This window comes from Typopeltis vanoorti, chromosome 13 (assembly GCF_054136105.1).
Source record: "Typopeltis vanoorti isolate ZY-2024b chromosome 13, IOZ_Tvanoo_1.0, whole genome shotgun sequence".
In the NCBI taxonomy this organism is placed as follows: domain Eukaryota; kingdom Metazoa; phylum Arthropoda; class Arachnida; order Uropygi; family Thelyphonidae; genus Typopeltis; species Typopeltis vanoorti.
This window is the reverse complement of record NC_143561.1, coordinates 40,383,079-40,408,001: the sequence shown is the minus strand read 5'-3', so window position 1 is coordinate 40,408,001 and position 24,923 is coordinate 40,383,079. Positions and strand designations below refer to the sequence as shown.

General features: G+C 37.2%; 1 protein-coding gene across 3 annotated transcripts in view; it reads left to right on the top strand.

The window, feature by feature from the left end:
* Nucleotides 1–24,923, top strand: part of LOC150100074 (transcriptional repressor NF-X1-like) — a 222,136-nt gene that overhangs the window by 177,020 nt on the left and 20,193 nt on the right. For all 3 annotated transcript variants that reach the window (XM_090403287.1, XM_090403285.1, XM_090403286.1), the window contains exon 11: nt 13,976–14,177. In XM_090403287.1, coding sequence (XP_090259413.1) covers nt 13,976–14,177 — 202 coding nt within the window. The remainder of the gene's footprint in view (nt 1–13,975; nt 14,178–24,923) is intronic.

The window sequence follows — 24,923 nt, the reverse complement described above, 5'->3', positions numbered from 1 at the left end:
TTAAAATGGCTGGTTTAGTGAAGTTCCTTTATGATTCTTTGTGGCTAGAGGCAGTGGCATAACCAGAATCTTTGATACCCAGGGCAGTATTGTTTTTTGACCCCCCCCTCCAAAAAAAAACATATCTGTTTTAACTTTCAACACACATTTTATTTTACATTCTGTGGCATTTAACATTGCTTATAATGTTCAATAACTTTGTCAAAGTTTATCTTGGTGGCATAATTATTTTCTATAGAAAGTATGGATAAATTACTTAGTCTCTCTTCTGTCATATTGGACTACAGGTAATTTTTTATTAATTTTAATTGAGAAAAATTTCTTTCACAAGAAGCCATTGATACACAAATAGTTTAAAAAAATTCTTTAACACAGTAAAATATTTGGAAGAGATTCCACAAAATCCCACTGTGAACTGTAATAATTGAAGAGCTGTCCATTTTTCTGCTTCTTGTTTGCTGATATTAAGAGCTGTTATATGTCTCTGAAGTCTTTTTATTTCAGGAATTATATCTTCACTTTGAAATTCATCATAGACATTTGTTAAATTGCAGATGCAATTTTCGAAATCTTTTTCTGTGCCATGTATTAAAATATTGGGTTGTAGAATCCTAAAAATCATCATTTCATCCATTGCTTTGTTACGGCCACATAATTCTAGAAAAAAAGCAATCGAGGCAAACATCGATCTTCTCACCTCCTCTTGAAGTGTAAGACCAACATCATCCAACATTTTTCTCTTTAGCCTTTTTCTGTCCCCCTTTTTTTTTTTATAGCAATGTCCAATTTATTACATTTTGTTGTTGCATATTCGATTGCTCTATTCACCATTCCTTCTCGTTCATTTTCAAGAAAGAGTTTTAGATTTTCAAGTCTTGCAGGAGATAAGTATGAGCTTTATCTCCTATTATGTAAAGCAGAATGTTCAGTTCTTAATAAATGTTCTTTTAGAACAGGGTCATAATGAGATAGAAACTGAATTAACTCCAAAAAATTTCCTTTATCTGTTGCTGACAAATCTTCTCTATGACCTTGAAGAGGAAGATTTTGACGAGCTAAAAAGAGAATTCCATCCAAAACTCTCTCTTCAAAACATGCTTCATTCTTGTTCTTTTCCTTAATAATTTGACCTCGAGTAACTTGATCTATAGTCTTATTCAATTTTAACCATGGTGCTGAAGTTTTGCAGATTTCTGAGCAATTAAGATGAGATGTTCCGAAGTTTCATGTTGCAAAATCTTTAGATTTAATTTCCACCATTAATTAAAACCATTCACAAAACTCGATACTCTAGTTTTATTGCCACAGGCAAATAAACGGTAACAAAAACAGTATAATTTCTTTGCTGTCTGAGAATAAACCATCCAAGTTCTAAGAACATTTTTGCCATTTGGTAGTTCTTTATAAAACCATGATTTTGTAAGTTGGCGATGATCTCCTTTAATTCCTATTCCAGATCTATCTGTTGCATCAAAAGGTCCATCTTTATTTTGAAATACTTCACTTCCTTGCTTAATAATATAGATTTTAATTTCATCTGGTACTGGGATTGACCAAGCAGCAACATTGTAGAATATTTCATTTGTATTTGTCCATTCCATTTCTTTACTATTGACGTTTTTTACTTGTTCTATTGCTTCTGTCGTATTGAGTTCAATATTCTTTTCATCATCAATATTTTTCTTATCCTGCTGAACTATTTGTTCCAAAGTATCTTCATTTCTTGCTGTTCTTCTGCCACTATTTCACCTGCTATGGTTGAAACTGATGTCGCTGGCATTATGTATTTTATAATAGCTCCCGACATATTTGTAACAGCTTCTTCTTTCATTTTTTTTAAATTTTTCTTCTTTGATATCCACTTGGTCTTTGTCGTTTAATGTTCCCATAATTTTTTAAATAGGGTTTGATTAGTATTTGACTAGTATAGATTGTATCGATCAGAAGCAAATCAACAAATAATAGTAGAAAAAAGTTTTAAATGTTTACTTTTAAAAACTGTACTTATGACTGTATCTGCTATGTAGCCGCCTTCTTTCACTGTGCCTTATCCCATGTTAAACGGGGTCGGCGCACCGATATTTAACCTTCCTCTTCCAAGTTCTCTGGTCCAGGGCATCCTTCAGACTCCATCCTTTCTCCCTAAGATCCTCTGTCACCTTATCTCTCCACCTGAGCTTTGGCCTGCCTCTTTTCCTCCTTTCCTCCAACTCCATATACTCCACTCGTTTACCAACATACTCCTCACCCTTCCTCTCTCTACGTATCCAAACCACCTCAGCCTACTTTCTTGGTCCCACCTTAACCGTCCCTCTGATGTAGTCATTCCTTATCCTGTCCTTCTTTGTCACACCACTCATCCATCTCAACATCCACATCTCCGCTACCTCCATCTTCCTCTCTTGTGCCTTTGTTATAGGCCATGTCTCCACGTCATGAAGCATCGCCATCCTCACACCATCTTATACAGCTTTCCTTTCCTCTTACAACTCACTCTCTTGTCGCACAGGAACCCGCTCATCTTCCTTCAGTTCATCCAGCCGCATGTTATTCGGTGCTATATTTCCTCATCCAGGTCACCATTCCTCTCGACGACCGACCCAAGGTACTTGAATTTCTTCCCTGAAATTAGTCTTTCACCCTGAAGTCGTATGATCATATCCTCGTCACTCCCTGTTGACATATATTCAGTCTTCTCCCGGTTAATTTTCATGCCTCTCTCCTCCAATACCTTTCTCCACTCTTCCAGGGTATTTTCAAGCTTCTCTCAGGATGATTCGCATAGAACAATGTCATCGGCAAACAGCATGCTCCATGGTGCCTCCTTGACATCCTCCACTAGTACATCCATGACCAGGTCAAAGAGGTAGGGGCTCAGAACTGACCCTTGGTGTAGCCCTATGACAATGAGGAACCCTTCTGTCATGCTGACACTAGACCTGACCTGAGTTTCTGTTCCCTCATACATCTCCTTCACCATCCTCACGTACTTCTCCGACACCCCCTTCTTCCTCATACACCTCCATACTTCCTGCCTGGCCGCTCTGTCGTATGCATTTTCCAGGTCTGTAAACACCATGTGCAGCTCCACTTGCATCTCTCTATATTTCTCCATCAATCACCTTAGCTCAAATATCGCATCCGTTGTCCCTCTTCCTGGCATAAATCCAAACTGCTCCTCACCAATTTTCGTTTCCTGCCGTATCCTTCCTTCAATTACTCTTTCACATATCTTCAATGTGTATGACATCAGCTATGTAGTATCTGCTATGTAGTACAAACACAAAAATACTTCTTCTTCCAAGTTTGTTTATAATCGGCCTATTTTCAACACACAGTATTCTATCGCTGACTATAAACACAAAAATACGAATGTATACACTTATACGTTTGGATTGATAAGGTGCGATTTTACTATGAAATTGTTCTGCTGGTCTTCGCCTTGCTTTGATTGGCTTTAAAACAATAAAATTCGATTTAAAATAGTCAAGTGTATTGGTTGTTTTCAATCAAGGTCACGCGTGTTTCTGTCTTAACACCACACCACTTCATGTGTTAAAGCTTAAGCACTGTGAAAAATTCATGCTGGAGGCTTAATGGAATATTATCAGCACTGAGAAAGGATTAAAACTAATTTTAATGCTTCCAGTATTTCATCTCAATGATAGAGACATCTTCAGTGATTACAAAAAACTTTTTGTAACAACACACACAAATACAATACAACAGTGAGTGAAACTAAAGTCCTATCTAGGCAGTGCACCCTCTAAGGGCATTTACAGGTGGCTTAGGATGTAAAGAGAGAGATCTCTGATAATTAATGTTTCCCAAATTTTGGGAAGTTTTATGCAACTGTGTTTGTTTAAATTAGGTTGATTCCTGAGTGCAGATGCAGATTCAAAGAACAGTCTTTCTTTTTTGAATTTACTATGGTGGAGCATGGTGTTTTTTTTTTTTTTTTTTCAGGAGATCCTGTGGGTTGGATCCAAAACATGGTCTGCAAGGCCAGATTGACTATATTCGTGATTGCAGATGTATGACTTGTGTTCTTCTAATCGGATGGGTGCTGATCTGCTTGTCTGTCCTAAGTAAGTCAGTTTACAGGAACAAGGTACTCTATATACTCCAGGCACTGAAAGAGGAGGGAGCTGATCTTTGGTGGAATGGATAAGGGTAGCAAGCTTATGGTATGGAGGTAGTACTTTTTTAACGATTGGCTATTTTTTCTGATTTGCCATGGATGTAAGGTATGGTGATGGCATTTCTGAGCCCTTCTGAAGAGATGGTCGAGGAATGGGGAAGGACTTGATTATTTTTTTAATTCTGTAATCATTGTAGCCATTGGAAAGGAAGGTATTGTGTATGAGTTTGGTTGAAAGGGCCCACTGTTCACTGGAACAAAGATCGTGGGCTCTATTGGTTAGAGTTTTAATAATGCCATATTGCTGAGAGGGGTGGTGGTGGGAAAGTTTGTGAATGTATCTGCCTGTATGAGTAGGTTTTCTATATACAGAGAAAGAAAGGTTATTACCATTAGGAAGGCATGTTACTAAGGTGTCTAGGAAGGGTAAAACTATTGTTATTTTCCTTTTCCATCGTAAACTGGATTCTTGGATGTAGACTATTGAGGTGACCGAGGAAGGATTCTAATGTGTCTAGGCCATGAGGCCAAATAGAGAACACATTATCTACATATCTTAGCCAGATAGAAGGTTTTAGAGGGGAAGAGTCTATGGCTCGTTTTTCAAAATTTTCCATGTAAAAATTGGCAAGAGGGGGGAGGAACCCATGTCAGTTCCCTCTATCTGTTTGTAGATTTTGTTCTTTCAAGAAAAATAACCAGAATTGATGGCAAAGGAAAAGAGCTCTAAGATATTAGAAGGAAAAACGTTTTTGAAGAGTGTCAAGGTGTCAATTAGGGGAATATTGGTAAACAATGAGATGATGTCAAAGCTGATCAATTTGTCTGTATTATTTAAAGTAAGATTTTCAATTAAGTTTTTAAAATGGGTAGAGTTTTTTACATAAGATGTGGTAAGACCAGTGAGGCAAAGAGACTCAGTGCTACAAAACCTGAGACCTCTTTCTTTTTTCACAAAACCTGGTTATAATGAATATTATGCAGCCCAGATTAACAATAAAGCATGCATGTGATATGTGAAACATATCAGATTACTCTTTAACATCAATTCTATTAACATCTTTTAATAAGATTTATTGTGCTTGTTAACAACCATCATCAAAATTTAATTACTGTGGTCATACCTGATTATATTAATAATAAGAGAAGTCTTAGCATAGGTTACTGATATGGATATGGCTAAAACCATAGGCTGGTATGAATTGTTGATTCATTTTCCTTTTTTCCATTTAGCAGTTTTGAATTTTCTCTTCAGTTATTTTATATAACTGTGAATAGCAGTTCTTATCTTTTACTTCATTTTTGTTAACAGAAATTTAATTTTCATCCCAGAGAAACTGAGAGTAGCAAAATACTCTAGATGTGCTCATCAATTTTTCATCAATCATGTCAAGAACTGATTTAACCATCATTTGTGGCTGTTTGACTAAACTGTTTTTATGTTTATTTGCTGTTTTATATATCTTCATTATATGAAACTATTTAATACATTTCTGTTATTGCTGCACTTAAATTTTTCTGTTGACATTATGTAAAAAATGAAATAAGGCATGATCTGTGATTATTTTAAATCCCCCCTCCCCCAGTAGCTTCTTCTTTCTTCTCAATTTATTGGTTGGTGGGTAGCATGGGCTGGTCTTCTGTTTTGTGCTGTTAGTTTGACTGTTTGTTAGCTTCATCCATTTTTGATGTCACATATTTGGTTCTTGGTCTCCCTCTACCAGGTGTCCCCTACATCTTCCCATCAATCAATTTTATAGTCCAGTCTGAGAGTCTTAATAGGTATTCTATCATGTTATTTCTCCTTTTTTTTTTAACATGTGTAGTATGTCTCTTTCTACCTTTCTTAATGCTTCTTTATTTGTAATTCTTTCGGTCCATGTGATCTTCAGCATTCATTGCCAACACCACATCTTGAATGCTAAAAGTCTTGATTTGTCTTTTTTTTTTTGAGAGTCCAAACTCCAGACAAAGGTTTTAATAAAATGCTTCTTTGTTCTCAGTGACATACTCTTTCATCTAATAGATAAGCTTAGGTGTTGATGGTTATTCATAACTTATTTTTAATGGTATTAACAACAACAAGCGAATTATTTTATAAAATGATGTTTTATTAACTACTTATATTATCTCCTATGTGATGGTTCTGTGTACCAAATTATAGATTGAGACCCCTCTATGTGTCAAAGAAAAAAAGTCTGCAAATTATTGAAAAAAATGACTTCCTGGCCAAAAGAAATAATCAAAAAAGATAAAACTGGCTCATGTTAAACCACCCTGCATTTATGGATTACCAAAAATCCATAAATCTAACATCCCCCTATACCCCATAGTTAATAGCATAGGTAGTCCCATGTATAAACTTGCCCAACAGTTAGCCAAGTCCCTTGCCTTCCCCTCCCCTACTGGCAATTCCTATTTTTGTAAAAAATTCATTCCATTTCAAATCACTAGTTAAAAATCATATCCTTAAAAATTCAGACATAATGGTTAGTTTTGATGTCACCTCTACATTTACCAATGTACCACTTATACACACACTTGATTTGAAATGGACTGAATATTTTACATTTAAATTTTTTAAATTTCTCCCTGATATCTTTGAATTATTCAAATTTACTATGTATGCAGATTATTTTACAATGGGGAGGAAAAATCTACAAACATACTAACAGTACTGCTATGGGGTTCCTCCCCCCCCCCCACTCTTAGCAAACTTTTACATGGAACACTTTGTTTTCAAAGTACTTACCACAGCTACATACAAGCCCCTAGTGTGGTTACACTATGTTGATGATATGTTTGCCATTTGGCCCCATGGACAAGACACTTTGGATGCATTTGTCACCTACCTAAATAGCCAACACCCCACAATCCACTTTTCACAGTAGAAAGAGAATCTAATAACTGTTTACCTTTTCTTGATGCTTTAGTCATAATAGATAAAAGATAAAAATAAAAGATAGTGATCCATGTTTATGGATCACTATCGTTTTCCATTTATCTACATAAACAATCACATCATTGATATCTACATAAACAATCTACAGGAAGATATCTACATAAACAATCACATCATTGAGTCAACAGTATGGCATTTTAAAAACACTTGCACACAGAGCCATTTGTTCTAACGATACAGCTCTGTCCACAGAACTCAAATATCTGCGCCATACATTCTTAGCCAATGGCTACAATTCCTACAAAATAGATAAAATACTACATACTCCCGTTACCCCCTCTCCCCCCCCCCCCCCAATACACAAGAACACAGCATTACCATTTCTATTCCCTATGTCAGAGGTACATCAGAAAAAATAGCCAAAGTACCGATGAAACATGGTATTCACAACACATTCAAACCCCATGGTAAATTAGCAACTCTGATCTGCTCACCTAAGGATAAACTTCACCCTCTAGCACACCCTGGAGCGTATGAAGTTCCCTGTGACTGACTTGGCCGGCTATGGGCAGACAGGAAGATCTGTTAACATCTGCCTGGAAGAACATAAAAAAAATACATTCACTACCATTATTATGGAAAGTCAAGACTGGCAGACTACACTTTGGACTGACCTTCACACAGGATTAGATGGAAGAAAAATAATGTGCTATTTAGAAATCATTACAAATCTGATTAAAGCCTCCATAGCTCAGTCAGTATAGATGAAGCCCTTTGGTCGGAAAGACCTGGGTTCGATTCCCATGAGTGACGTGAGGAACCTTTATTTGGTCTCTTTCAACTGAAGGCAAGTTAACCAGTCTCATACGGAGGTAGGTGGTTTTTTTTTTTTTCACCTGGAAACTGTTTTTTTTTGTTCCCCAGAACAGGCAAACCGACCCCGTGAACACACATTGATTACAGTCATGAATATGTTCTCATCCATATGCTGGTCCTGAGTCCAGATAAAATGGGGGGGGGGGGGGGGGAGCAATGGTGAACTACCCTGTAAAAAATCTCACCAGGAATACTTTGTGGGCAATGCCTACCAAGTCACCTAAGGTTGGAAATGACTGAAAGGGAAAACCAGCAACAAATCTGATAGATTATTTTTTGAGTCAGCCATGGCTTTGAAGAACTCTCCTAACCGAACAAATACGGTTGCATTAATTTGCCAAAAATTTGGGAGACTTATCTTAAGAACACGTCCACATAACTGTATTATTTATTATTTTTTTATTTTTTTACGACATTGGAGGATGCCAAAATAGGACTAGTGAAAATCTTCTCGTGGAAAGACTTAGACGTTGGTTATGCATTTTTACTAGATAATTTAAGGAAATTACAACGTAAACTAGGATATACATTAAAATAAATTTTAATATACTTCAATATTCCGGCAACGTCACGTTGCCATTTTCAAGGAACTTAAGAACAAGACACGTGCACTCAGGCACAACAAACAGTGAGTGAGGAAGAAGCAGGAAGCTATTAATTCTCTTAAAGTCCTGATGGTGCCCCCTAGCAGGCAATGTTGGTATTCTTGGGCGATTGGGCTGAAGGTCTTCTGATGTAGGTTTCCCAAATTTGAGGCAGTCTCATGCAGCCAAATTTGTTGAGATTTGGATTGTTTCTTAGGACTGAAGCTGATTCCATGAAAAGCCTTTCATATTTGTATTTATTACGGTGTATTATCGTGGCTTTCTTCCACCATATTCTATGGCAGGTATCCAGCGCATGGTCAGCAAGACCAGAGTGGCTGTATTGGTGAAAACCGGATATAGTCCTTGTGTTCTGAAATTCTGATATTTGCTGTCCTGCTTGTTTGGCCAAAGTAGGACAGCTTACAGCTGCAAGGGACCTGGTATACACCAGGTAGGTCTGGGGGGGGGGGTCGGTCTTTAGTAGAGCGGATAAGGGATACCAAATTTTTTATATATGTTTTGTAACAAGAAGTTAAGTCATGTTTTTTTAGGATTTTTGTAATTTTTTCTGAGGTGTTTCGGATATAGGGTGTGGTGATGGATTTAGAGTAATCCTTGTTGTGGGGGGGAAGAGGGGGGGGGGTTGTGGGTTACTGGTTTCAATATTTTTTGGGGGGGGTAGCCATTGGCTGAGTAAGTGTTGAGAATGTGGTTTAGTTCTGTGGTTAGGGCATTGTCATTTGAACAGATAAGTTTAGCCCTGTTGTGTAGTGTCTTAATGACTCCATATTGTTGCAAGGAGGGGTGGCAGGATTGTTGGTGAATGTATCTGCCTGTATGTGTGTGGGTTTTCTATAAGACTGAGAAAACAAAGGTTCCATCAGGCTAGCAGGTGACTAGTGTGTCTAAGAAAGGAAGGCAGTTGTTTTTTTCCTCTTCCAGGGTGAATTTGATTGTTGAAGTGTATTAGGAAAGAGAGGAGTGCATCGGAGCCATGTGGCCAAATAGCGAACACATCATCAACATAGCGAAGCCAAATGGTTGGTTTTTGTTGGGCACAGTTTAAGGCTTTCTCTTCAAAAGTCTCCATATAAAAGTTGGCCAAGGGTGGGAAGAGTGGAGAACCCATGGCTGTCCCCTCTATTTGTTTGTAAAATTTTCCTTGCCATAGAATATGGTGGAAGAAAGCCATGATAATACACCGTAGTAAATACAAATATGAAAAGCTTTTCATGGAATCAGCTTCAGCCCTAAGAAACAATCCAAACCTCAACAAATTTGGCTGCATGAGACTGCCTCAAATTTGGGAAACCTACATCAGAAGACCTTCAGCCCAATCACCAAAGAATACCAACATTGCCCGCTAGGGGGCACCATCAGGACTCTAAAGAAGCAGGAATAGCTTCCTGCTTCTTCCTCACTTACTGTTTGTTGTGCCTGCATGCACGTGTCTTGTTCTTAAGTTCCTTGAAAATGGCAACGTAACGTTGCTAAAATATTGAAGTATATTAAAATTTATTTTAATGTACATCCTAGTTTACGTTGTTCCTTAAATTGTAATTACGTTGTAATTTCCTTAAACAATACAATTAAAAATTGTATTGTTTCACTCACTCATTGTTGCATATGCATTGTGCATATGTTTTGTGCTCTGATGATACTGATTTGAAATTCAGTAAAACATAAGCAGTTAATAAACATCATTTTATAAAATAGTTTGTTTGGTGTTGTTAATTCTGTTAAAAATAAGTCATGAATACTCTTTCACGCTAATAGTGTTCTTTTCTGGTCTTTTTTGCTTGTGCTATTCTTGTTCTCCCATTAGATGTTATTAGGCTTCCTAGGTAGTTAAATTCTTTTACTTGCCACAATCTTTTCCAATCTATTGTGATATTTATGATTTGCTCTCCATCCCTGCTACCTTTCATTACTTTTGTTCCTCATTCATTTTTATCTTGCATCTTTTGTTTTGGAGTTTATTCATCTCTTGAAGTGATTTTTAATTTTCTGCAATTAAGGTTATGTTGTCTTCAAATATTATTGTATTACTAGGGGACTCTGCCCCCTGATGCCTACGGCACCCCCCCCCCCCCCCCAAGTTCTGGACTGGTAGGCCAGTTCTCCTTGAATTCTGATGACTTGAATTTTGAAGATTTGAAAGGGGGTTCCACCCCCTGGTGCATATGGTGTCCAACCCCAGAGTTTCAGACTGGTAGGCCAGTTCTCCTTGAATTCTGATGACTCGAAAGCCCCCCCCCCCCCCCCCCCCCCCCGAGTTCCAGACTGGTGGGCCGGTTTTCCTTGAATTTTGAAGACTCGAAAGGGGGGGGATTACACCCCCCGAGTTCAGGACTGGTAAGCCAGTTCTCCTTGAATTCTGATGACTCGAATTTTGAAGACTCTAAAGAGCCCCCCCCACACACACACACAGTGCCCAATCCCCCAAGTTCCTGACTGGTAGGTCCGTTCTCCTTGAATTTTGAAGACCCGACACTCAGGGAGGGTAGCCCTGAGTTTCAAAACGTTTCAAATAACTTGACACAAAAACGTTTAAAAAAAAGCTTATCATTTTATATTATAGGGTAGGTAAAGCCTACCATTGAATTTCCACTATTGATTTTTTTATTTAAATTTCTTCAGAGCTTCTTCAATGTAAATATTAAAAAGCAAAGACAAAAGTCCACACCCTTGTCTAACACCTTTTCTTGTTTTCCTGTGACTGCAATTTGATTTTTATATAGTTGATAAATTAGTCTTCTGTCATTGTAATCTATTTTCAGATTTTTGAGGACTTTGGACATTATATTCCAGTCAGTGCTGTCAAAAGCTTTTTCTATTCAATGATGTGTTTATTCTAAGTACTTTTCCTATGATTATTTGGAAAGTTAGTATAGCTTTTCTTGTCCTACTACCTCTGGGGCCAAATTGATCATCAGATAAATGTACTTCTTTCAATACAGCAATAGATAATTCTAGTTAGAATTTTAAGACTGTGAGGTAAGTGGCTTAACATTCAGTGATCTTCAGATGCTTGTGCTTGGGCTTTTTTAGAATTGCTAAAATAATGCTTTTCTCAAAATCTGTTGGGATTTCACCAGTTGTGTATATTTGATTGATAATTTTATGTACTTTACATTTTGCACTTGTAAAATTTCTCCTGGGATTTGGCCTATTCCTGGTTTTAGATTGTTACATTTCTTTAAGAGCTTTATCAAAATCTGACTTTTAAGAAAAGTTGGCCCTTTCTCATCATTCTCTGGAGCAATTTATCTAATTTCTCTCCTCTATAAAGTTCTTCAGTGTATTGCACAATCATTGCATTATTTTATCATCTTTAATTAGCACTTTCCCATTCTTGCTCTTTATCGGGTTCAGTGTCTTTATCTTTTCTGTGATTTGTGTTTTTTTATATTGTTGTATTCCCTTTCAATTTTACTGCTACTCATGTTTATATTGATTGTTTTGCATGTTTGTTCAATCCATTTTTCTTTTGGCTTTCTTGGGTTTGCTTCTCTGTTCACCATGTTTCTATATTCCCTATATTCCTCTTGGTTTTTTGCATTTTTATGCTTTCTTCTTTGTATCGTTAGTTGTAATATTTCTCTAGTGATCCATGGCTTATATTGTAATTTTTTCTATTCTTTTTCAGATTGTTTTTCTGCAGCTTTGTTTATTTCTCTCTCTTTCTAAAGATTCCCACTGTTCATTAATTTCTTTTTCATGTGGCTTCTGGGAATTTATTAATTTGCCTGTTTCTTCTCTCGAAATTCTTTGCAAGCATTTATATAATTTTGTGTGTGGTTTATTTATGTATGATTTCTTCAATTGTAAATTACTTATCATAATGACTGGGATATGGTCAGTGTTCACATCTACTCCAGGATGACTTTTTAGATATTTTCACCTGGTTATGATTTTTTTTTTTTTTTTTCAGATGATTATGTAGTTTAATTGATAGTTGCATGTTGCCTGGTGCAATCCATTTGTATTTTTTTTTTTTTTTTTTTCTGTTCAAATAGTGTATTTGCTATGGTTAGATTGTGGCTTTTACAGAATTCGATGAGTCTTTTTTCCTCTTCCATTCTGTTTGCCTAGTCCAAATTGCCAATAATCTTCTCTTCCTTTCCAACAATTGCATTCCAATTTCCCATCAAGATCAAGTTTTCTTGATCATTTACTCTCATCAGTACTTCAGTCTGTTCATACACTTCTATTTCTTTGTCGTGTTATCTTGTTGTTGGCATGTATAACTATATAAGGGCTAAATAAGGATTATTCTTTCATTATATCCCCAAATAGTTTTAATCTTATGTCGTAATTTTTTTATTTACCAGGAATCCAACACCTGCTATGGCATTCAGTGAATCCAAATAGATCATTCTGTAATCTCTACTCCAGAAATCTCCAGTGTCTGGCCATTTTACCTCACTAACTCAAGAATGTCAATGTTCAGTAATCTCATTTCCATCTTTAAGTCTTCTAATTTTCCACATTGCTTCATAGATCTCAGTTTCCAAGTATCTATTTTGCAGGAATTTTGCTGCTTGATGGCATGAGAGGCCCTATGGTGATTTCCCTCTCCTGCCAGGGAGACCCTCACTTCCAGTTCTCAGAAGAGCTAGTTTCCCTTACTTGGGGGAATTCTTTAGTTCAGCTTCCATGCTATGTAGTCTTGGGAAATTAAAGTTGTGAGTTCCTGTTTCCTTCCACCTCGCAGTGATGTAACCATTAGGTTTCCATGCCTATATTGTTTGGTCTTAATCCTTGCCAAATTCTTCTTCAGCCTCAATCCAGTACTGGTGGTGCTGCTGCTCACTACTAGGGTAAGTGCTTTTATGGTGGTGCTGACTTGCCATGACATAGCTATCTTAGGGTTTTTGTGAGGTTTTAAGTTGAGCAGAGCTGCCCACTCTGTTCCTCCACACTCTAGTAGCAACTACTGCTGTTGGTCCACGACTGCTTGTCAGTGAGAAACCTCTGATTATGTCACACAGCTCACTTCCATATCTGGGGACCACTCCACTATCGCCACCTGTGGACGTGTTCAGTGGCAGTCAGCTCTGCCGAAGCTGAGCTGACTGCCATAAAAAGCTCTAAAAAAATTGTTTTCTTATAATTGTACATATAAATAAAGCATCTTTCAATTTTTTCATTAGTACTTATAAAACTTTGGTTGCATGTTTTGTGTTAAATTGTAATCATATTAAAATATTTCAAGTGATAACTGACAATTGTGAGATCAGTGATTAAGGCTGCCATTTCTTTAGTCTGAAGTTGCTATTAATTAATATTCATACCTTCTGATGGGTTGTTCTGTATGATATTTCAATTTGAGTTTAAATAAATGAATAAAGTTAATTAAAGATGAAAATATGGAGTAAAGAATCTTTTTGGAAACAAACAAAACAAACAAAAAAAAAAATATATATATATATATATCCATTTATAGAATTAACTTTCTGTTTTCAGCCTGGAATGTAATGAAGAATGTGCAATTCTTGAAAGGAATAGGCGCTTGGCTGAAGCCCTTAACATACAAAATCCTGATATATCTAATAAACCAGGACCTCCCAGCTATTCCAACTTTTTAAAGGAGGAAACAAAAAAAAGTCCATCTTCTGTAGCCCTTGTTTATGACAAAATATCAGATTTAGTTCAACTAGCTAAACAGGTAATTGATTATGACGTGATGTCCGATTTTACAACAGAAGAATTTAAAAAATTTAAGTTGTTTTAGGTGTTTAAGATTATTGTTCTAAGATAATATTCTTTAAAATTTCATGATAACAAATTTTGTTGATATGTTTAAAAATTGTTTTTTACCAACTCTAAATTGCTACTCTAAGATATTCTAGGGAATATCTAATTAGAAAAATACAGCATGATGTTAGTTGCATTACAGCATAAAAAAAAGCTATGATTTATAAAAAAACAAAATATTTAATACTGATTTTAACTGCCATGGCATTAATGACAACAATTCTGTGGAAAGATATTTCCAAGAAGATTTTCCTTTGGAAAATTGCCAAGGAATCAGGTGGTTTAGCTTTGACTTCCTCTTTCACAGTATTGTGATAGGATTGAGATTGGACATTTTGGATAATGTTTGCCATTCCTGACTTTCTTGATTATTAGATAATTTCTCACTGTTGTTGCCTTTCATCACAAACCTGCTTACTTTTTATGAAGAGGAAAATAGATTATGATAATATCTATTCACTTTATTTGCATTGCCTTTTTTTTTTTTTTTTTTAGCAAAAATTTTGATATCATTTCACATAATAACCACTGATTATAATGCACCAAATGAGCACTGATGATTACTTAATGAGATTATTGGAAATTGGTTTTAAGGCAGAAACAGAAATTGTTTACAAGGGAATCTTTTAAGAGCCAGGTGGTTAGGAGTAGGTTGCAGTGGAGTGGGGAATGACGGCTCTCATTTCAGTGAGGATTATATCAGTTATTAATTCAGTGCAGATGTTTGGATCAGGAGAGCAAAATCAATAATCTGACCATGGAAAAGAAGCATAAAAAATTCCAGAGGTATATTTGTATCAAGGCCTTGTAAAGATGCAAAATGACTTTCCTATCCTTACATGTCATTTTTCATTTCAATATCACAGTTATCATACATTATTTAACCGTGCCAAGGGCCTGGCCAGTTCAGCGAATGTTCCTTAGCACATACATGCTGTTATCCCATCTGTCATTATTGCTGAATTCTTATCTAAGTTATGCAACAGTCCTAGAACCTCCTTCTCATGTATCTCATCAGATGAAAGTTCTAGGGGTCTGTCTCTTCATCCAGTGTAGTGGTAGCAATGTGTGTCATCTTATGTAAACCAGGTTGATAGAGCTTAGTAAAGTGAGCATTCATTATTTGAACAGTTGCATCTTCATTCAGAAAGTTATTCTTTCTTTTGCTTGCAGTATAGTGATAAAATTCTTTTGGGTTGCCTCTAGTCCACACAGCCAATTTCTTCTCATATTCCAGCTTAGCTTTCTGTATTGTATTCATAATTTTTCTGGCCTGTGCATTATATCAAGAGTGTGTGGATTGCAGAGTTTAGCTGACAGACAGAGGAGAGGGGATATGATAAAAAATCTGTAAGTTACTAAAGAGATTCTATAAGATTGACACAGAAGAAATTTTTCAATACATTGGGAGGGAGGGAGTAGGGGATAACAGGTAGTTGGCAAGCACCCCAATAGTGAATAGGGTTTAAGTAGATGTATGATAGATATTGTGTTAATGGATAGTGGATTTCCTGTGATGAGTCTTTTGACTCCAGGAAGTGCCTGTATAAATAATAATAATATTTCCATTCCTTCCACATCACCTTTTTATGGATTTTCTGCTTAATAAGGTTTCAGTTGATTTAACTCCCACTCTGTTTGCTAATTAAACTATGGACACATTCAAATACTACTTTATTTAAGCATTTTTTCAGAGCTTCCCATGCACTACTGATATCTTTCCCAATCAGGAATTGATAACCATGGAAATGAACATGGTGTTATTCTGAGTTTGTCATAATTTCTAGCTTTGTAGTTCGACATTTAACCTAATTGGAACATCCATATACAGGGTGTTCGGGATAAATTTGACATATTTATAATTAATTATATTTTTCCGTAAGTTACATGTATTAACACACACTTCTCTTCATTTAAAAGGTTGGACCCTTCTTCATTCATATACAAGATGTCAGAAAGGATGGATAGCTGGAACCCACCTGAATCATGGAAGAGAATAACTTGTATCATGATGATTCGTGCCGGCCATCAAAATAAGGATATTTCGACTGCTGCCCAATGCTCCCTGAATACAGTAAAAACAATCAGGCATGAACTAGAGACTTGCAATGGTGACTACGAGGATGTAGCAAGAAGAAAGATCCCTAGCAGACGATCTGATTGCGTTCGTACAGCAGAATTCCTCGCAAATCTGCAGGAACAGGTGTTGAAGATCCCTGGCATTGGAATTCGGGCTTTGTCACGTGAAATGAATGTTGCAGCCTCTACTATGAAGCTTGCACTCAATGAAGACCTCCGCTACTACTCATACAAGCGCCGCAAAGGTCAGCTGCTTACAGAAAAGGCCCGTGAAAAACGTTTGATAAACGCGAAGAAACTTCTAAGCAAAGTGAAACATCCTGCGGAACCACAAACAATCTGGTTCTTTTCCGATGAGAAAAACTTTTGCCAGGATCAAAAACACAACACGCAGAATAACAGATGGCTTGCATACAGTACAAAGGACATTCCTCGTGTAATGCAGACTAAATTTCCCCAAACTGTGATGGTTTTTGGATGTGTATCCTCTGAAGGCAATGTGATGCCTCCGCATTTTTTCCAAGAGGGCCTCAGATTGATTTCAGATGGCTACGTGGAGTTGCTAAACACTGTAGTCAAGCCCTGGATAACAAGGGTAGCCAATGGTAGGCCGTATGTATGGCAGCAGGATTCGGCCCCTTGCCACACCTCTGGGAAAAGTCAAAAATGGTTGTCTGAAAATTTCTACGACTTCACCAGTCCAAATGTTTGGCCTCCAAACTCCCCAGATCTTAACCCCATGGATTATTTTGTATGGGGCGCAGTTGAAAAAGACACCAATCGCACTTCCAGTAATACAAAAGCCCAGTTAATGGATAAAATTAAAACAGTTTTTGCGGCCCTTCCCAGGGAGACTGTAGCATCAGCTTGTTCGAGGTTCCGAAGCAGGATTGAAGCTGTGATCGATGCTAATGGTGGTTATTTTGAGTAAATCTTGTTGATAGTATTGTAATTAACTCTGCCTGTAATGTTTTTTGTCAATTCATTAAATTTAATAGATACAAAGAAGATTTTCTTTTTCCTTACGAAACTGTCAAATTTATCCCGAACACCCTGTACTTCTCTGCTTCCCAGGTCAGTATGGCATGATCACTGTCACTAATTGGTAGCAAAATAGTCATGTCCTGAACTGCAGCTCCTTCTGTCATTAGGATTGTGTCTAGCACTCTTTGACCTCAAGTTTCTCATGCTGCCTGAGGAAGTTGTTTTGGAACAACTCAATAAATTCTCCTTCCTTCTTATGAGTTTTCTATGCTACTCATTCAGTGTTCAGATAATTTAAGCGACCCATAATAATTACTTGTTTAGCACCCATCATTATAATTTGGCAATGCATTTCATCATTCCTAGCCTACAAGATCTGTAACAACATGTGCCCATGTATATTTCATCCTCAGTTTCTGAGTTTCATTCATGAGTTTCTACCATAACTGGATTGAAATCATCTGATATCATTACTAGCCCCCTCCCCTCTCTTATTTCTTCTGTCTCTCTAAAATATACTGTACTCTTTACTCTCAATTCTGATTAGATCTCACTCTGAAAGCCAGGTTTCACTAATGCTAGTAATTTCAGGCCATTACATTTTTACCAAAACAACAAACCCAACTTTTTTGTTCTTGATACACTTCATCTGTGTATAGACATAACATGTTATATCCTGGCTTTTTGGTAAGATAGTTCTTGATTTTTACAAGTTGATTCATTCCTAGTGTGTGCTCATAAAGTGAGAATTTGTTTTCCATGTTAAATAAAGTCAACAAAACAACAGTTTATGCTTAAACAAAAATTTATTTTTCAGAAAAATCCAAAGTGTGAAAACACAATCTTTAAAATCAAAATCCTTATCTTCTCTTATTAGATGATAAAATGTCTTTTGCCATCCTTCTTGTATTCCTGTCAAATAGGTTGTCAAATTTGATCAAGGAAATTTGAGTTCTGGATCCAAGAAATGATCCAGAACTCAAAAGCAGCTATATTCTAGTTTTCTCTTTAATATCTTGGAGAAAATGATTGATGTTTATCTTAGTGTTTTTTTCCCCAAAAAAAACTCAGTGCAGCTCTTGTAGAAACATATTTTTCACTTGACTACTTGATATCAATATCTAGATATATCAAGTAGTCTAGTAGTAGCCATCAGAGATGCATCCCAGAAATATGAATACCTGGTGTCAGTTTTCTTTTATATAGAAAAAGCTTGTGACACAAGTGGTATGGTACATTAAAAGACCTTTATCTCAGAAGACCTTTCCCTCTTTTTATTAATCCCCTCCCCCTCTAGCCCAACCAAGCATAAGTTGAAGTTACACTTTTTTAACTATTATCCATGGATCCTTATTTGTAACACTTTTTGCTGCCAAAAGGTTAACTCGATAACAGAACTACTTCCTTGGATGTCTGTCATTCCTTTAGCATGAGGGGGTGACTGAAAGACAACTGCAAGATCATCTTACTTCATAAGCACTTGCTAATGGGTTCCAGTTTTCTGCTGAAAACCGGAACCCATTAGTGAAAAATAGTGTCTTCATGCACTTTTATCAAAAATACGATCTTTACCATTACCAATTAAGACTGTGATAAATTAATATCCAATTTGCAGCGGAAGGTAAATTCCTAGCACCAATTTTTGACAAGAAGGAGGGCGCTAGTGGGTCAAGTGCTACGGACGTGTTTTGAAGAGCTCCTGATTCAGATAAGTTTTACTAGGAATAATTAAGTATATATGCGTAATTGTTTAAGTAAGAGCGGCTGTAAACGTTGTACGCTACCGATATTATTAGTGTGGGTTTTTTTTTTTCTTGCTTAAACTAAATACAAAAACGTTAATATTAGACCTAGTAACCTGCAGAGAAAAAAAAAAAATGGCGGCGGCATTGTCATTCCATGATTTTAATTTGGATTTCAGTCGGTTCGTTAAATGTGAGGTCTGTTATATGTATTCCTTCGATTACATAAATGATTTGTGGATGTTTAGTGCGGATGGAAGAAGGGTGTGTGCGGAATGTGACCTGAACGAGGAATTGATGAATGCGAATATGAAGTTGACGACAGAAAGTGCTAGTACTGATTGTGTCGCGAGTGCACGTTTGAAAGAGAAGGATGGTGAGAAAGACAGGCGAAAAAATGTTAAAAAATCAGGAAAAAAGAAAAAGAGCGATTTGACAACTGTAACGGATGTTAAAAGGGACAAAAGTGAGGCAGAAAGAAACGAAATTGAGAGAACGAATGAAAGTAGAAATGGCGTGATGCAGAAATCGCAAGTAAAAAAATCGAAAGAATGAATGATAGTGAAAAAAGAATGACTGATGGCGAAAGTTGGACGCATGTTGGAACGAAAGTACTGAACCAAAGAAAGATGAATGACAGTAAAAGTGAGAAGAATGATAGCGAAAGTTGGACGCATGTTAGTCCGAAAGTACGGAAACGAAGAAAGATATCTGAGAGTGAAAGTGAGAAGAATGATAGTGAAAGTTGGACGTATGTTGGACCGAAAGTACGGAAACAAAGAAGGATGAATGAGAGGGAAAGTGAGAAGAGGGGGTCGAGAGTTAGAAAGTTAGAAAGATTTAATGATAGAGTGAATGCGTCGCGAGGTTCGGAAGGTGAATTGGATTGGATGAAGCAAGAAATGAAATGGATGCAGAATGAAATTAAGAGAATTCAGGTCAAAACTATTAAAATAAATCATGATGGCATGAAAGAGTTAACAAAAGATGAGCGAGTGGCGTTGTATGGCGACTCCATTATTAAAGGTGTGCTAGAGGATAAAATGCACAAGGTATGTTTTCCGGCGGTAAAATGAGTAGAGTGATTGAGGCATTGAATATGAGGCGGGAACGAGCAAAAGAGTTAATTGTATTAATTGGTACAAATGATTTGAGAGAGAACAAAGAGCATGTCAAAATGAATGTCAGGAGACTGCTTGGAAAGATAAAGGAGAATAGTGTGACAGGAAGGGTGGTCAGTGTGTTGCCTAGGTATGATTGTGGTGAAATGAGGCGGAGAGCAAGTATTATGAATGATATTCTGGCTGAAATGTGTGAGGAGATGGGAGTACAGTTTGTTAATGTGTGGAATGAGTTTGAGGGATGAAGTGAGCTGTATGGGAGCGATGGACTGCATTTGAGTGCGAGTCGCTTGGAGAGACTGCTGCTGGAAAGTGGAGAAGTGAATAGAGAGAATGAATCAGATCAAGAGGGGGGTGATGTGGAAGAGCAGGAGAGTAAGACAGGAGAGATTGAAGGAGTGGAAATGAATGTGGAAGTGAGTGGTATGAGTATAGAAAATGAGAGAATGGGTGTGCAAGAGGAGCAGGGAAACGGGGAGGCTCAGGGTGGACAGGGATACACAGCGTGAGAAAGGTGGATGCTCCAAGAGGAGGTGAGAGCATGTGTAGGCAGGAAAGTAATGGGATGATCAGGGATCAAAAGGAAACAGATGAAATTGCAAAGGGTTCTAAAATGAAGAAGCAGAAAGGGAAATGGTCCCAGTCCAGCATGGAGAGATCACATCGAGTGAGTGGTATCAGTGGAACTAGCTGTAGATCCAGAAATGAGTTGTTGTGTTTGTATACCAATGCTAGAAGTATAAGAAACAAGGCGGATGAAATGGTTGCACTAATTGCATCTGTGCACCCAGGGATTGTCAGAATAAGTGAGACATGGTTAGATGAGGATGACATCCTGACAGGAATAGAGATGGAAAGGTATGATGTGTTTCGTGAGGATAGAAGGGGTAAAAAGGGAGGGGTGTGCTATTGATGATAGAGAAAGAGATATCCATACAAGGTAGAGATGCAAGAGGGAAATGGGGCCAGTGGTTTTGAGGCAGTATGGTGTGAGATAGAGGTGAATAGAATCAAATACTTGGTAGGATGTTGTTATAGACCTGGTAATGTGGATGGTGGTGATAGTGAAATGTATAGTCAAATAAGCCAAGCAAATAAGAAAAGGGTGATCATTATGGGTGATTTTAATTATGGCAATATAGACTGGAATGAAGAGATAGCAACTGGAAATAAAGAAAATGAGTTTCTTGAGTTTTTGAGGGATAACTACCTCAGACAGTATGTAACAGAGGGCACAAGAGGATTAAGGGTCTTGGATTTGGTCATCTCATCGGAGGATGTAATTATCAATGAGGTATCAAATCATCCACCAATTGGTGAAAGTGACCATGAGGTGATTACTTGGGTGGTTGCCAGCAGTGCAAGGACCCCTGTGAAAAAAGGGTATATGTGGAACTACAAGGGGGGTGATTATGAAGAGCTTAGGAGACAACTTGCAGGTGTAGCATGGAATGAGGAGTTAGCTGGAAAAGAGATCAATGCAGCTTGGGGGATTTTCAAAAAATATTTAGTGGATGCAATGTCTAAATGTATACCATGGGTGAGAAGGTTAAATAAGGTAGGTGTGAGATGGATGAATAAAGAGATTAAGCATGCAATACAGAGAAAAAGGGCATTGTGGAGGCAGCATAAGAGAAGTGGAAGTAACCAATTTCATGAGGTCTACAAAGACCAGGCAAGGAGGGTGACTTGGTTGGTGAGAGTAGCTAAAGAGAGGTATGAACAGCAGTTAGCTAATGAAGCTAAAAAGAATCCTAGGGAATTCTTTCGATATGTAGCCAGCAAAAGAAAGAATGATTATGGAAGGATGACATTGATTGGAGGAAATGGTATAAACACAGCTGTTGCAGAATGTGTGGTGGAGATACTTAATGAGCAGTTCATAAAGATCTTTCAATCTTGTGATTGTGACTTCATGGAGAGATTAAGAGCAGTTGATGATGGGGAGGAGAGACTGACTGTAAGTGAGCAAGAGGTGTTTGGGGAGTTGAGTAAACTAGATGTAAATAAGGCTGTGGGACTTGATAATATATCACCGCGTATTCTGAAGGAATGTGCCAGAGAGTTGACACCTGCCTTGACATATTTTTTTTAATACGAGTCTTGCTCTTGGTCAAGTCCCTAAAGAGTGGAAGGAGGGCAAGATTATGCCACTTCATAAAGGAGGTGATCGAACTCAAGCATCAAACTATAGGCCTATCTGTGTGTCAGGTGTTGTGGTTAAGTTGTTGGAGAAGCTTGTGAGAACTAGGATCCAGAGTTGGGTTGACAACAATGGTATAATCTTTGATGGACAGCATGGATTTGCTAAAGGGAGGTCGTGTTTTAGTAATCTACTTACTTATTACAATAAAGTGACTGCTTCCTTGGACAGAGGAGAAGGATACACAGTAATATACTTGGATTTCGCAAAAGCTTTTGATAGAGTACCTCATGATAAGTTGACAGTCAAACTAGAGCAGATGGGGTTGGAAAGTCACTAGTGGAGTGCCTCAGGGATCTGTTTTAGGGCCATTACTATTTAACTTGTATATTAATGATATTGGCGAAGATTTGGATGGAGATATTCAGTTGTTTGCAGATGATGCAAAGTTGGGACGAACCATGAAGAGTAGTGAAGATGTTGTGGCCTTGCAAGAAGACTTGAATAAATTGAGTGATTGGGCAAGCAAATGGGGATGTGAGTTCAATGTTGCAAAATGTAAGGTTTTAAAATTTGGAAAACAAAGATGGGATGCAGAATTTATGCTTGGTGAGAATATATTATTGGAAGTAGAGGAAATAAGAGATCTGGGAGTGATAGTGGATAAGGATCTAAAATTTAGGGGACACATCGCCAAAATTGTGAAGACAACACAAAGACTTCTGGGAATGATGAGGAGGACACTGACGTGTAGAAGTAGGGAGATTCTTGTTCCATTGTATAAGGCTTTGATTAGGCCACACATGGACTATTGTGCCGAGATTTGGTCACCTGGTTTTCAGAAGGATGAAGAGATGTTGGAAAGGGTCCAAAGGCGACTGACTAAGGTAGTTTCTGACCTCTGGAATGTCGAGTATGAGGAAAGATTGAAAAGATGTAATTTGCACAGTCTAGTGGAGAGAAGGAAGAGGGGGAGATATGATAGAGACCTACAAGTTGGTAAGGGGTTGCTATAGGATCAATGGTGGAGAAGTTCTACAGAGAATAGTGGGAGATCAGGGGAGAACCAGAGGTCATCCCTGGAAACTGTATAAAGAGGGTGTGAGTAGGGGAGTGAGAGGCAGGTTTTTTTCGTGCAGAGTTGTGAATGATTGGAATGCCTTGCCTGAGAGTGTGGTGTCTGCAAGGAGTTTGAATGTGTTTAAGATCTGGTATGATGAGATGTGTGTGAGATAAAAGGACCTCCTAGATGAGTCTTTGACTCCATGAGGTCTTGTTTAATAATAATAAGAAGAAGAAACTTGCATTCCTTGCATTTTAAGAGTAAAGTGCAAATAAATGTTCTTCATACCTATTTTCTCTACCAGTGTGGTATACAGAAGTCTTGGGGAGGGGGGGGTCAAAGCATTTTATAAATTTTCATCCTTTTTTTCTTAATTTTATATTTTTGTCACAGTATTATTGCAGATAAGTATAGAATTAATTTTTCTATAACTAAAATCTAAAGGAAGATTTGAACAAAATGTGTCCTTGGCATTTATCCATTGACCTCTGTTAGGATCATGTCTGGTTCTTGGCACAATCACCTTCCAACCATGTGGTTTGAATTGTTTGCATTAAAAGTTTAAATTCAGATATTTTGAACCATGCAGCCAAAACACTGCTAAATCGACTACAATGTCGATTTAGCAGAGTTTTGCACAACATGCACAAATACGCTCTATCAGTATTTGTGCATATTGGAGTCATTTAAATAAACATACTTAATAATTTAAAAAATTACTTCATGTTTGTAATTTATTATAACACAAATGTTAAAAAAAATAAACACCTTCATAATTATTTGTGTTTAAATTAAATATTATTGTAACTTCTCCCAAATTCCTTATGTAAATCTTGGTTCTCCAAGTGCAAATGTCTTTCATTGAAAAGAACCATCTTTGTTTTTTTCTACTTATATTAGATTAAACTTACATCATAATTCAAATTTCCAGTCCCTTGTCAAAGCTATTTACCATAACTTTTGTGCAGCATTGCTACTCTTGGGGGGGGGGGTCAGATTAATTGCTGCTAATTTTCTTTGAGTTATTGCATTGATAATTTCAGTGTGTCTTCCTATTACTCCAAAATCCAAAAATTTCTTCTCCATCATCTCTTTGATTCTTTGCAAGAAGAAGATCAGAAGAATCTTATACAGTCATTATTATCATCATCATTATGCAGGCATCTCCATGCAGTCAAAAGCCTCATTGTGGGAGATCCATTAGGAGGACTAGTAAGCTATCATCTAGTGGACTGACTTCATCTGAGTTGCTGGCGCCCTCTCTTTCTCTCTATTTACCCATTACATTGTTGGATCGTACATCCTGGTTTTTGGATCCGCCATCTTGTTGTAATGTTGTTCTTAATAAAATCAATTAATTGCTGGTTGATTACTAATTTTAATATACAGAAATTTATATTTATACTGCCACTACCCTATATTTAGATTAGCCTATGCAAATAGTAGAATCAATCTTCAATTAATTTAGCAGTCTCGTTAAACATATAGGCCGAATTTGATATTTTACACTTAAGGCTCCCACAAG